Raw genomic sequence first — 14981 nt, forward strand, 5'->3', positions numbered from 1 at the left:
AGTCCAAGATTGTCTAATGAGTGCCTGCTTCCTAACAGATGGTGCTTTCTCACTGTGTCCTTACGTAGTGGAAGGGACTAGCTAGCTCTCCAGGGTCTCCTTCATGAGGGCATGAATTCCAAACACTAGGGACTTTCTCTTATGACCTAATCACCTTCCAAAGACCACACCTACTAATACCGTCACCTTGGGCGTTCAGATTTCAACATATGAATTTTGGGAAAACACAAACACTCAGATCACACAATTGAGGTCAGCTTTCTTTTGATAAATAGGCTGAAAAATACATGCTTATGATCTCTGTGATTTTAGCAAATTAGTCACAACTGAAATAACAGTTCACTCCACAAAGAAGCATGCTTTGAAAATTTTGCCCTGAAGAAAATGGCAAAGGTCTGAGAAAGAGAGGGGATATCTGCAGTTGAAGGAGCCTCACAATTTCTGTTTCTCTCTTTTAGCAAGCGTTGTGTTTTCCAACTAATTCCTCCAAGGGGCCCTTTCAAACAGGGATTAGATGTTGAAGGCCAAGATATCTAGGTTCCATGAGCCCCTTAAGTTGAGTGACTACATCCTCTACTCCAGAGTCTAAGAACACACCCAAGGAAAGTCAGAGGGGACCAACCTTAGGAGTCATTAACAAGTCACCTGTTTGATCTTTCTTAAAGGAGAAACCAGTGAAAACTAACTTTCATGAGAATGAAAAGGAAGAGGAATCTGTCCGAGAAACAAGCCTTGAGGTCTTAAAAACCCTGGACCCACTGGTCATTGGAATGCCTCAGGTAAGGGGTCTTTTGTCACCACTTACAGTTACTTTGATCACCTTCTTAAAGCCCAGCCTGTGTAAGAATAAAGACATGAGTTTGTTCTCCATTTGTCATCAGCTTCCTGATGCTCTGACTAGAGGAAGTATATTGCAACGCTGTGTCCAACACATAGTGGTTCTTCAAAAACAGATGTTGAATTAATATAAAGTATCTTACATCTGGACAGTTCATGACAATTTATATATATTATATTAATATACTATTTCTCTTCTTCCTCTAATGCATACAGTAATATTAAGTAGTGGTTTTAAAGCAACCAATGCCAAACTTACCCTATTCCACCTGGGAATGTGTTAAAAGCAGCCATTCTCAGGCCTCACTGGAGACCTGATCATCTGAAACTCAAGGGGAAGAGCCTTGGAATCTGTAGTGCCCGGAAGTACATAGCACAGCCAGAAGACAACCAACTGACCACACCATTTAAGTGGTAGATCAGAGGCTTCATCTAGGATGATATGTGGTTCCTGAGTTAGCTGGGATATTTACTTAAAATGCAGATTTCCAGGTCACATACCAGACCTACTGAATCAGCAAAACTGGACATAGAGACCAAAAGTCTACAATCAACTAAGTTCCAATATTTCTGATACATACTAAAGTTTAAGACCTTCTGATATAGAAGTGAATGATGAAAAAAATAATCTAGGGTCCAACCCTAAAGGGCCTGGAATGCCAAACTTTTACCTTATGGTTGATAAACCAATGAAAATTTTAAGCAAGAGCTAAACATTTAAAATGATAATTGTAGGGAATCAGTAGATTCACACATGAGTAGACTAAGAGCAAAGAGACTGTATAGGAGATCAGATGCAACTTGTAGGAATTACAGCAATGTCATTGCAATAGAAATGAGACATGAAAGGGCAGGAGACATCTTACAATGAAAAAAGGACTGAGTCTGGTGATTAAATATAGATGACAAAGAAGAGAGAAGAGTACAAGTTGACACCAAGGTTTCCATTAGGACAAGAGAGTTTTCTAAGGGACATAAAACATACTAAAGAAACCACAATGTTTCAGACTTCCAGAGCAGGCAGGTCAGAGCCTGAAGCACAGAGGACGGCAGCAGCCCATTCACTATCCTCTCCCAAGCTTCTCAACTGGGGAAGTCACACTCCAATCCTGGAATTTTGGGAAGTACTTGGGGGATTTTTGGTTGTCACATTGACAAGAGGAATATTGGCACTTGGTAAGTGGGGCTCAGGGATGCTAGCATTCCCCTAGTGTCTCGAGCAGTCCCTCACAACAAAGAATTGTCCTGCCCCACATTCCAGCAACGTCCCCATGGAGAAATACTGACCAACACTCACTACAGCTAACACCTGAAAATCAATGTGCTGTGCAGAGGCTTCATTTAATGATCTCATCTTGACTTGGCCCAAAAAGCAAAATAATAACAGGAGAAAAGCTTCTAAATCAGAGAAAAACATGCAGTGAGGAACAGGGAGAAATAATGGAAAAGAATAAGCAATCCTTGCATCATGCCCTGTTTTCCACAGGTGCTATGGCCAAGGATCCTGACTTTTGTGGTACCTGCAGAATACACAGAAGCTCTGGAGCCCCTGTTTAGTATCATCAGAATTCTGATTATGGCAGAGGAGAAGAAGAAGCACAGTGCCAAGGAGTCGACAGCACTTGTCATCTCTACGGGAGCTGGTCTGTACATTCATAAACACAGAAAAGCTTTTCTATTATGAGGGATCCATTTCCAGGAAGGCTACAGTGCTTTGACCTTAAACCCAACCCCAATCTCTAACCCCTGCAGTGATGATGAAAATTGCTTTCTCTTTCTAGTGAAACTTCCTTCACCACAGCAGCTACTGGCCAGACTTCTGGTGAGTGAGTTACTAAGAATCAAAGTAGAACAAATTTAAGCTGATAAGGATAGTTCAGTTCCCAAATAAGTGCTAATATAAATTACATAGATACTCCAAACAAAAAGAAACACTAAAAAGGCATAATAAATTTTCTGCTATACTAGTGACATTCATGAATATTTATTATTGACATGATTACCTTCCCACTCTGAAATACTTGTTGAACTTTACTTATAATTTTAAAGTAAGCATATATTGAATCTCATTCATAAGTACCATTAAACAAATTCCACATCTGTTATTTGGATTTCCCATCTCTCTCTTTGGCCCCATATGGATGATTTACTCAAGCACTGTTTCCTCATGCCTTTATTTAATTAATTGATATATCTAAGTGTTAATTCTTTCCACTTATTTTTGGTTGGTGCTTTCCATGTATTTTTTTCACCTTCATCCTCAGGGAAAAAGAAATGGGAGAAGGGCTATCTAAGTATTAGCTTCATTCTAGAATAAATAAGAATAGACTGTGATGATTTGTTAAAAGATTATCCAATGCAGAAATCAAAGGAATTGGAACAATGGTAAAAAGGGAAAAATAAGTGGGGCTTTTAAACGCCCCTGAAATTGATGAGCTCTTTCTCTTCTATCCTTCAGGTAATATCTATGCCTGCCAGTTTAGGGGAGTTACGTGGGGCTGGTGCAATAGGGCTTTTGAAGATACTGCCTGAGATAATTCACCCAAAATTGGTAGACCTATGGAAAACACGTTTACCTGAGCTTCTGCAGCCTCTGGAAGGTACAAGGGAGTGGGGCCAGGTCTTTACCCAGGGGGCAAGAACATAAAGAAATAATGCACCGTTTCTCTGTGTAAAGCCATTAATGCTCATTTTAGGCAATAAAAATGATGAACTTGATATGCAAGGTAGATAGCTATTTTTTTCTTCTTGACTCCTTATGTTCTGTTTCTTGCCAATATTCATACTACAAGAAGACCTAGTAGGTAACATTCTTAGCAGGAATTTTTACTTTTGCTCTCGTCTTTTTCTTGTATCTAGAGAAATTCTATATTAGCATTGTTCTAAAAAGTTATTAATCATGTTAGAATATCAAAATATGGTCATTTCAGTAGTCATCAAAATTAGCAAAAAGCCTAGATTTTTATGATAGATTGAAGACCTTCTCTCTACCTAGCACTTTAAAGTTGCCAGTGTAGTAAATTTGATCTCAAATAAGCATTATGAGCAAAAAGAAAGCTTAAAATAGAACTCCAGTATCACTGGAGGCCTGGAGGGGAGAATTTGAGTCTTGGGGTGGTTTTGTTTTTTTGCGATTATTACATCAATTTTTGTTTCTAGGAAAGAACATCAGTACCGTTCTATGGGAAACCATGCTGCTTCAGGTAAGGCTGGCTTCTAGAATAATTTTTAATAATGGCATGATAAAATCAGCTGAAGTTACCCATCCTAAATTAAAGGAACTAGATTCCTGAGGATAATAAACAACGTTTTCTTTTCTTTGGAAAAGAATTAGAATGTTAGAAGTGATCACTCAAGGATAATGTTCTTTAAATAGCCATAATTTGAACTACAATCTTAAATCCACTTGATTCAGTTTCAGACAGTTTTGAAGATTTTACTTAGCAATATTTTTCCTGTGTCTTTCTTAAATCTTCTCTAATTTTCAAGTTTTTACTTCTTGCAACTTTATTCTTTTACCAGCCACATAATGAAAAGCAGATGAATATAATTTCCACTTCCATGCCCCTAAACACAACTGTATTTCCTCTTCTATTTGTGGCTTAATGTCTTTTTCCTAATATCCAAAAAACAAAGGGCCACATTTTATCCATTTCCAAAAACGAATTTCCTCTCTCACCCATAAACTTCTTGGAGCTTTACAACTAAACAGTGCCACAGGTGATACCAAATCCCAGAAATAGTTAATTGCAGACAGGCAGTGGACATTGGCTTTACAAAGATGTGACTTCAGAAACTTGCAGGAGGGATGAAGCCCACAGACAGGGAGCTTTTAATATAGAAGGTTTTCGGTTTATAAGGCATCTACCTAGGAATTACCTATGGCTTCTTAGAAGAGTCAATTTTCAATGATTTCTCCACAGTACTCCCTCCGCCTCCTATCTCCCTTCCAGATTCAGAATCTCTGGGGGTGGTACCTGAGAACTGGCATGTTTTAAAGGTTTCCATGAGTGATTCTTATCCAGTATAAGATTTGAAAGTGACTGCTCTACTCTCCTGGTCCTCAATTCTAGGATCCACCTCTCCTCCTATATTTATGGTTCTTTTATGTTCCCTTCCCTCTCCCAAAATTCCTACCAGATTTCCTTCTGCTACCATTTTAAAATAACTGTCTTTACTAGGGAGAAAAATATTTTTTTTTCTAGTGGGAAGTCTTGACAACAGTTCCTTCTCCTCTTCCAATTTTGAATATTTTCTGGTCTTTTTTTTCCAAAACTGTCTGCACATGTCTTCTTCTCTTAAATTTCCGAAACTGTTTAATTTCTTTAAAGAACCCATGAATGAGCTCCTGTTAAGAACAGGCATACACATCCTTTCATTGGTTTTGTTTGGCATTGTGTCCTTTTCTAAGCTTAAAGTTGAAAAAATATAGGAGAGATAATATATATATTGCAATGTGTTTGTCCAAAAGAAAAAAAAACACTTTTCTATGTATTGTTCAAAGAAGAAGGACATAGGTTCAAAGGACTGATTGTGACCCTGTCTCATAGGTATCAGTAAAACCAGGAATCTTTAGTTACTAGAGTTGAAGTTTGCAGAAATGTACCTGTACATCAAAATGTGCCTGTTCTTTAAGACATTTAATTCTTGATTCCAAAAATCTCCATCGTGTTTGGGGTATTTTTTTTTTTTTAGTATGTAATCAGTTAAGTTAGTATCAACAAATGGAGTTTTTCCAAATCTACCGAAACTAGAAAAATGCCAACTTTAAGTTTCAGATTGGATTAGTTTATATTTTAGGTCTTTTAGCAATATTTATTTAAAGGAAGAAAAGGAAGTTGATTTTCCGCATTCTGTGTATCTTATTCTCAGTGCAAATTCAGAACATATCAGAAAATGTTTTTTAGAATAAACTAAGAGGAAAGTTTCGAAGGAATTAGTTATTTTATGGAAAAGGGAATAATACTATTTAAAATATATTTAAACTTTTAAAAGATAAAATAACCAAAAATATGCCAAGAAAGCACATGAAACGGTCATATTCACATCTAACTTCCACTTCCTACAACAGTTGCTCAAAGAATCCTTATGGAAGATCAGTGATGTGGCCTGGACCATTCAGCTGACTCAGGATTTCAAACAGCAAATGGGCAGTTACAGCAATAACTCCACGGAGAAGGTTGGTTTTTCAGCTGAGGGGAAACCTTAGCTTTTACCTATGATCCAAAATGGCTGCTCTAGCTCCCTCTTGTCTGTATTACAATCAAAGGGAGGGAGGAACATTTAAAAAAAAAGAGTTCCCTCTTTTTAAGGCCACTAGCTGAAAGTTGAATATGACCTTCTCTGCACCTCACTTTTGGCCCAAATTTACTCATATGGCCACAGGTATCTGCGAGGAAGACTGAGAGGTAGATAAGATAGATATGTGCCTAACTAATATTCAGAGGTTCTTTCTACAGGAGGAAGAAGAATAGATACTGGAAGGCTAACAGCAGTGCTTAATGTCAGCTTCTGTCCTGGCTTCCATTATGCCAGTCTTGTGAGGCTGGCTATCAAAAAGAATCTACTACAATTTAACAAAAGCTTATAGCTAAAAGAGTACTCAAAAGCCAGTTCTAGGAAAGGGCGCCCAAAGAAATAGGTTTTTATTTCCAGTGACAAAGAGGTATGGCCGTGGATAACAATGATTAAAGGACCCACAGCCATGTGTCAGTTAACAGGACAAATCAGAGCAATAAAGTATTTTTCAAACATTATTCCTTTCCATGTTTTTAAAGTCAGTTCTTCTAGCCCTCTGTCTCTAAATGGCCCCTACCTAAGCTTCCACCTTGTAGCCATCCATTCCAAATGGGGTTTGAAGCCAGTTTCCCCTTATTACTACTAGTGGGGCCTTAGGTAAATTATTTTATCTCTCTGGATTCTCACCATACTCATCAATAAAATAGAAACAATACCCACCTCTGAGGGTTGTAGTATTCTGAGGGTTCAATGAGATAAAGTATATAAAGTCCCTGGTGAAGTGCTTGACATAGGGCGTGTGCGCCATATAAAAGTAGCTTTGATCATGGTCTTTATTATGCTAATACCATTCATAAGTTTATTTTCCTGGAAAAATATTTAAGTTTCTCAGTTCCAGTACTCAGTATTTCTTTCCACAAAGTAATCATTATCAAAATCTTCAACTCACATATGTAATTTTCAAAATTCTCCTCATCGATCGACTCTCTAATTTGGTGCAGAGTACTGATTCTCCAAATGGGTTTACCAAACCTGCCAACACACATTAGGAAAATTTGGCGAGTAATGCTCCATCTTCTTATAACACAAACTAGCTCTGTGCACCTCATATCATGCTATTTATTCAACAGCTTCCAGACCCACAAGATTACTCTAGAATAATGGTGGTACCGGTAGGCAGAGCAATTTCAGTAATTAGCTGCCTAGATGTTCTCAAGCCTTACACCGAACAAGAGTAAAGTAAGAATGTACGAATTCGCTTTTGCTGCATCACAAACTACCCCTAGTGGTTTAAAATAACAGCCACCTATTTAGCTCACAATTTTATACTTTGACACTTTGGGCTGGGCTCAGGTTGGGTAGTCATCTAATCTCAACTAGGCTCACGAGGTATACTTGAGGTTGGCTGGTACATGATGCATTTTTTTTTTTTTTTTGAGATGGAGTCTTGCTCTGTCACCCAGGCTGGAGTGCGGTGGCACGATCTCGGACCACTGCAACCTCTGCCTCCCAGGTTCAAGTGATTCTCCTGCCTCAGCCTCCCGAGTAGCTGGGACTACAGGCACGTGCCACCACACCCGGCTAATTTTTTTTTTTTTTTTTTTGTATTTTTAGTAGAGACGGGGTTTCACCATGTTAGCCAGGATGGTATCGATCTTCTGACCTCATGATCCACCCACCTCAGCCTGCCAAAGTGCTAGGATTACAGGCGTGAGCCATCGCACCCTGCCTATGATGCATCTTAACTAGCACAGCTGATTTCTGTTCTTCTTGTTCTCTCATACTCTAGCAAGCTAGCCCAAGCTAACTCTCAGGGTGATAGCAACAAAGCATGCAAGGACTCTTGAGGTATAGGCTCAGAACTGACCCATTATCATTTTTGCCACATTCTATTGGCCAAAGCAAGTCAAAAAGCCAGCCCAGATTCACATAAATGGGAAAATAGACTCCTTTTTTGATTGAAGGAGCTGCAACACCCCATAGTAAGGAGACATGGACAGAAATAGGATAGAAAAGTTGCTATTTTTGCACTCTACCACATTTTCTCCCAATGCTAGGCTTCTAATTTCTTGAATTCCATGTGAAGCCTTAAAGCAGGGATGTACTATGAACTGGACCAAAATCCACAGAGAAGCAACAGGTCAGCAGGACTGGGAGGCACTAAGACTAACATTTTACACCTAAGTCAAACTTTCCCTTCATGACATCAATTTTTTCCTGCAGCACAAGACTTTCCCAGATTCTTTCCAGTCTTTCCCCCAAGGTGGGCTTAAATAGACTTTAGCAGCTTTGTCCCCAATTCGTATTTACTTCTGTATTGTACACAGTTTTCTCCACTATAATTTCCTTATTATAGGGACTTTGGCCTGAATAAGTGAAAGTGGGGTGATGCAACCTGGTCAGATTCTCACTCTGATTGAGGCCACTGTCACTCTGGGAGTTGAGATAACAGCAACTGCTCCACCTCTTTTTAACTTTATGCCCCCCTCTCATTTCAAGCCAGATTGATAGGCACATTACTCCTGAATGTACTAATTTAACTTGGTCTGTGTCTATTAGAATTTCCTTTCCTCCTGCTCCACAGATTTTCCTATTGTCAGTAATGACCACTCATTAGGAAAAGTCCTGCCAGCTGTGCAGAGTCCTTGACCTGGACCACCAATTAGCCAGTTTTGTCTCTTGTGTGTGACAATATGGGGATTCTAAATAAATGCCAATCTGTTACTATATAGCTAGGAATGATTTGAACCTTATAAAACAAATTAAAGCCATCTTCAAAATAATGGGTTGGGCATGGTGGCTCATACCTGAAATCCCAGCACTTCAGGAGGCTGAAGCAGGCAGATCCCTTGAGGCCAGGAGTTTGAGATCAGCCTCGCCAACATGGTGAAACCCTGTCTCCACTAAAAATACAAAAATTAACCAGACATGGTGGCACACACCTGTAATCCCAGCTACTCAGGAGGCTGAGGCATGAAAATCTCTTGAACCCAGGAGGCAGAGGTTGCAGTGAGCCAAGATCCCACCATTGCACTCCAGCCTGGGCAAACAGGGCGAGACCCCATCTTAAAAAAACAAAACAAAACAAAAAACCCTCTTTTTATTGAGCATGTTCAATGAGCATTTGTTGAGCACATATTAACAATCAGGAACTATACAGTGGAAATAATGAATAAGACCCTCTGCTACAATGAACCCAAATCCTAAGCATGGAGACAAGCAAGAAAATAAAAAATTACAGTGGGGGGTGAAGTATATTTTAGTGGCAGGACACAAGGTAGAGAGGAATATAGGAGGGCACAGATGGAGGGCAGAGCCTGGAGGAAGGAAACACTCTCAAGAAGAGAGAATATTTGAGGTACATGGTTATTAAGTCACCCCAATTTCTTTCCTTCAGATGATTATTTTAACTCTTTCCACTTTTCATCAGAGTCTTGCTTTCCAACCCTTAAAATCCTGTTGCTGATCTTTTGTTTTCCAGAAATTCCTTTGGAAAGCCTTGGGAACCACCTTAGCATGCTGCCAAGATTCAGACTTTGTAAACTCACAGATTAAGGAGTTTCTGACTGCTCCCAACCAACTGGGGGATCAAAGACAGGTGGGACCCCTTGCTCTCAATTTCCTCTTATGATGATAACAACACAACTAATCCTATCCACAAAACCTCTGACAGCTTTTATAATAATGTTCTACTTAATCATAATTATCAATTAATACACTCAGAATAGCCTAACAGAATTTTTCGGAAAAGTTAGGCTTTTCTATTTAAAAATCAATACTTCATTTTTAACCAAGTTTATGAAAATATTGAAAAATGAATTTCAATAATTCTTACCTAACCAGACCTTGGCTTGACTTAGAGCATGATTGTGAGCATCAAAGTAATTGAATTTACAAGCTGAAAGTTACTTATAGACTAATCTAGACTAATCTAGAGAGAATGTAAAGATAACCTAAAGTGCTTCTGCAAAGCTCTACCTACTTCCTACCATAGCCTGTGGCTATAGAGCATATGTAAATGTGGAGGAAGGAGAAGATGTGTATTTTGTTGTTGTTGTCGTTGTTGAGACAGAGTGTCGCTCTGTCACCCGGGGTGGAGTGCAGTGACACGATCTTGGTTCACTGCAAACTCTGCCTCCCAGGTTCAAGTGATTCTCCTGCCTCATTCTCCCGAGTAGCTGGGATTACAGGTGTCTGCTACCATGCCCGGCTAATTTTATATTTTTAGTAGATAGGGTTTCGCCATGTTGGCCAGGCTGGTCTCGAACTCCTGACCTCAGGTGATCCACCCACCTCAGCCTTCCAAAGCGCTGGGATTACAGGTGTGAGCCACCGCACCCCGCTGAAGATGTGTATTTTTAAAACAAACAAATAAACCAACAAAAAATAGTTCCCAAGCTGATAAAGACCACCAGTATAAAAAAAGTATAGTGTGTTATATTTTCTCCTCAGAAATTATGAGATATTTAGGGTTCTTTCTCACACATTAAATGGCCAGAAACCACTAGACTTTACTGAACTTTTGAAACTGCTTTTATATTACTATTATTTCCTTTTTCTTGTCAGATATTATCATTTATTGCTGTTGGCACCATCTCTAATATCATTTTTTCCATCTTAGCTCTGGTATAGGTTAGGAAACAAAGTAAGTTGATTTTAAATATAAGCATATAAGACTCTCATTCAAAGTCTGAGGGTTTCACAAACTTTAAAAAATAAATCATGGCCGGGCACAGTGGCTCACAACTGTAATCCCAGCACTTTGGGAGGCTGAGGCAGGCAGATCACGAGGTCAGGAGTTCGAGACCAGTCTGGCTAACATAGTGAAACCCCGTCTCTACTGAAAATACAAAAAATTAGTCAGGTGTGGTGATGTACACCTGTAATCCCAGCTACTCGGGAGGCTGAGGCAAGAGAATCACGTGAACCCAGGAGGGGAGGTTGCCGTGAGCCGAGATCGCACCATTGCACTCCAGCCTGGGTGACAGTGTGAGACTCCATCTCAAAAAATAAAAAAAATAAAAATTGTGACGTCCAATTGAGCTTCTCAAATACCTTTTTTACTTAACTTTAAGTCCTTGAATATGTCTTACATACTCAAGTCGCTTAATAAATGACCTCTGGATGAATAAAGTGTTAACACGTGACTTTCATAACCCACTGAGCCTACTTGGTTTTCAATCTCCTAAGCATAATGCTTTCAATCATGTGAGGCCAGAGTTCTGATTCTAGCTTCATACTAGAACGATTATTATCTAGACTCTACAAGAATGGTCTAGTCTACGAGTTTTCATGATGGCTCTGGCAGGGTTATGCAACTGAATGACATATAACAGGTTTCAGGAACAAATTGCCATGAAGGAACTCTGGTGAAATCAGCTTTGGACAAGAGAGGTGGGGACAGAGGGAATATATAACCTCAGAGTGTTAAACAAGAACTGCCAACTTTCAGAAATTTAACCTCTTAAGATACAATAAAGTTTCAGGAACAGAATGATTCTTTAAAAGCATCAGTCAATTCAAGCTGAAAAAAAAACCTCCATTAGCTTCCCAGCAATCATAGATTACAAGTCCAAAATCTTGGGGACGGCCTAAAAGGCCCTACTGTAATGAACCCGCCACCTCCTGTTTGACTCATTTTGCACTGCTCTCCTCCCTGACTGCTCACTCAGCCCTCTCAGTGGACTTCGGGAGCTTTGCCCTTACCTTCTCTCTGATTGAAACTCTCCTTTCCAGATAGTCTAATGGCTCACTCCCTCACTCATTTCAAGGCTCTGCTCATTGTCACCTTGTCCGTGAGACCATCTCTGACTATCCTATTTTAATAATGCAAACTTCCCCCAATCCTCACTACCTACTCCTGCTTTACTTATCTTCATAGCACTCATCACCATCTGGCACACTGTATATTTACCTGTTTACTGAATTGATGTGTTTACTTATTTCACTTCCCTGTTGCTTCCCTGTCAGTTCTCCTGGTTGTATACCTCACAAAGATGGGGATTTTGGTATGTTCTGCAAACTACTGTACCCCCAGCACCTAAAGGATACCTGGCACATAATAGGTGCTCAGTAAATATTTGTTGAATAAATAAATGGTTAAACTCAAAATGTCATACCTTTTCTGATTTTAGGGAATAACATCTATTTTAGGATACTGTGCTGAGAACCATTTGGATATTGTTTTAAAAGTTTTTAAAACATTCCAAAATCAGGAAAAGTTTTTCATGAATCAATGTAAGGTAAGAAGAATCATCTCCTTCAAATTCTCAGTATTGCAAGGCCAGACAACCCTGATTTCTTCAGTGAATATCCTTTCTTATATTATACTTACTCCTGTCCCCAGGTTCTTATTCCAGGTCAGAACTGTCCAAGCCCAGTCTTTATAGGATGATTAGCTATATGAAAAGTCTACTTTATTTTCTCTGACCCTAAAGCTGATCTGGAAGATCCTAAATGCACTCTGCATGTGCCTAAGTTTGTCCCTCTACCAACCGTTCAGCCCTCATGAATAGCTCCTCTCATGCATACTCTGCTTTCCCTGAAGGAAAGGGGCCTGATAAGTATATATAATAAACAAAAGCTTCTCCCAGTTACCTCTCTGAAGGCCTGATCATCCCACAGGACCATCCTGGCTGTTTACATTTAAACAGGCGAGAGTATATTCATTTTAGACTTATTCGAATCATCCCAGTCCAGTTTCTTATCCCCTATAGTGGTCCACAGGATTAGGAAAAAAACATGAGAGAAAATAAAACTCCTTCAGTCACATTTTTCATGTCTCCCTTTCCCGGTCTTCAGAGCCTTTTTTCTGGGAAAAAGAGCCTGACCAAGACAGATGTCATGGTCATCTATGGAGCAGTGGCCCTCCATGCTCCCAAGAAGCAACTTCTCTCCAGACTTAATCAAGATATCATATCCCAAGTCCTGTTTCTTCATGGCCAGTGCTCTCAGGTAATGCCCGTTGCATGGCTGCCTCCATTTCTAGGCTGGGGTTCCTAAAACTTGCAGGGGCTCAGTCCCTGGGAAGCTTTTTTCCTTCCCAGACTTGGGTATGTTTTTATCAGCCACGTGAAAACAGACTAATACAGTAAATGTCTCGTGGATTACTATGCAGCCATAAAAAAGAATAAAACGTGTTTTGCAGCAACATGGATGGCTGCATCCTTCAGGCTCAAAGGACACAGGCCAAAAGAAAGATAGGTAGGATCTGGTATGTTTGGGAAATGAGAACATATGGGAACAGAAAAATTTATTTTAAAATAGCATCAGGTAATCTATTTTCTTTCCTAAGGCCCTGAGCGGTTCATGTCCTACCACTGCTGTGATGCAGTGATTGTCCCAGGTCAATTATATCCGTAGTGATCTCACTCTTGTTTGAACTTAAAACAGTTACTCCTGTACTATTTTAGGGCACCTGGCTCATTATTTCCCTGTAATAGTATCAGAAGTGTTAGCCCATGGTAGTTCTTTAACTTTTTATATGATAAGACTTACAAACTACCTTGAACAGTGTCTCACAAATAGTAAGTGTCATATACATATTTTAAGTGAATAAAATATGTCATTCATCAAGCTATTCAGTTCACCTGTGTTGCACTGTTTCCCCCTCCACATTCATCCCAGCCAACCTGACCCTCCTTGATGCTTCTCAAACATACCAAGAATGTTCTACCTTTGGAGCCACCAAACTGAGTTGAAATTTATCTGATCATTCTGTCTTCCATAGCATTTTGTTTGTATCTTTAATAAATTGCCTTATACAATTGTGAATTCACCCATTTTGCTGACAAATACCAGGCTGGCCACCTAAGAATCACACAAGAATCAAGTGTAAAATGTAGCTTCCTAGAGTTGTTTTCTAGGGAAGTTAGTTCAGTAGGTCTTGGGAAAACTCTGGAAATCTGTATGCTTAAAACTTTCGAGTGATTATTTATAGATCAATGTGGGAGGCTTTCATTGATTACGTGCACATCTGCTTCTCCTGTTAGATTGTCAGCACCTTGACGTTAGGGACTCCTTTAGCTTCTCGTCTGCGTCTCCACAAACCACATGTTGATGCATAAGTGCTCTTCACATTTATTCTTATGTACATGTGATAAGAATAGACTCATAAGGACTCATGAAATTGTAGTCATCAGTACATGTTAGTGGAAGGGTATAGGGTACTCATCCTCACACCTTAGTTGCATAAGAATTGCCTGGAGAGCCTGTCAAAAATAGAGATGCCTAATGAATCACAGCCTTCAGAGTTGAATCACTGAATTTGCATTTTCAACATGCTCCTCAAGAGTTGATTCTGATGCCCCCCAAAATCTGAGAAGCAGTGATGAGAATAGAAAACATAATAAAATTTGTTTTATGTTACATTAATTTATAGTCAATCATTAGAGACCAGCCTGAACATAGTGAGACTTCATCTCTACAAGAAACTATTTTTTTTAAGCGTGTAATCTCAGCACTTCATGAGGCCAAAGTTGGAGGACCACTTGAGGCCAGGGGTTTGAAACCAGCCTGGGCAAAGTATCAAGACCTCATCTATAAAAATAAATAAATAAAACAATTGCCCAGGTGGGGTGGTACATACCATTAGTCCCAGTGCACTCTAGCCTGGTTGACAGAGCAAGACCTTGTCTCTAAAAGTAGATAACTAAAAGAGGAAAGAAAATAAGAATGATTAAGATAAAGATTACTATACACTTTCAGGGTACAGTTAGTTCTGCTATAACAAAACATATACACAAGATAATATAGGTAAAAACATAAGGAGGAAATGAGGTTGAGTCATAACACTCAAAAAACTCCATCAGTGATACACTCTTTTTAGTTTAGAAGCCCCTCCTGGACAGATTATTTCTTTTCATAGATCTGAACAAAATTATTTCCCATTGAATTTTTTTTCAACT

General features: G+C 39.3%; 1 protein-coding gene across 4 annotated transcripts in view; it reads left to right on the forward strand.

The window, feature by feature from the left end:
- Positions 1–14981, forward strand: part of MROH2B (maestro heat like repeat family member 2B) — a 73382-nt gene that overhangs the window by 19619 nt on the left and 38782 nt on the right. For all 4 annotated transcript variants that reach the window (XM_024356624.3, XM_054684396.2, XM_054684398.2 and 1 more), the window contains 9 exons: positions 666–779; positions 2324–2480; positions 2619–2659; positions 3296–3437; positions 3997–4040; positions 5909–6016; positions 9557–9673; positions 12210–12317; positions 12877–13029. In XM_024356624.3, coding sequence (XP_024212392.3) covers positions 666–779; positions 2324–2480; positions 2619–2659; positions 3296–3437; positions 3997–4040; positions 5909–6016; positions 9557–9673; positions 12210–12317; positions 12877–13029 — 984 coding nt within the window. The remainder of the gene's footprint in view (positions 1–665; positions 780–2323; positions 2481–2618; positions 2660–3295; positions 3438–3996; positions 4041–5908; positions 6017–9556; positions 9674–12209; positions 12318–12876; positions 13030–14981) is intronic.

This window comes from Pan troglodytes, chromosome 4 (genome assembly GCF_028858775.2).
Source record: "Pan troglodytes isolate AG18354 chromosome 4, NHGRI_mPanTro3-v2.0_pri, whole genome shotgun sequence".
Lineage (NCBI taxonomy): Eukaryota > Metazoa > Chordata > Mammalia > Primates > Hominidae > Pan > Pan troglodytes.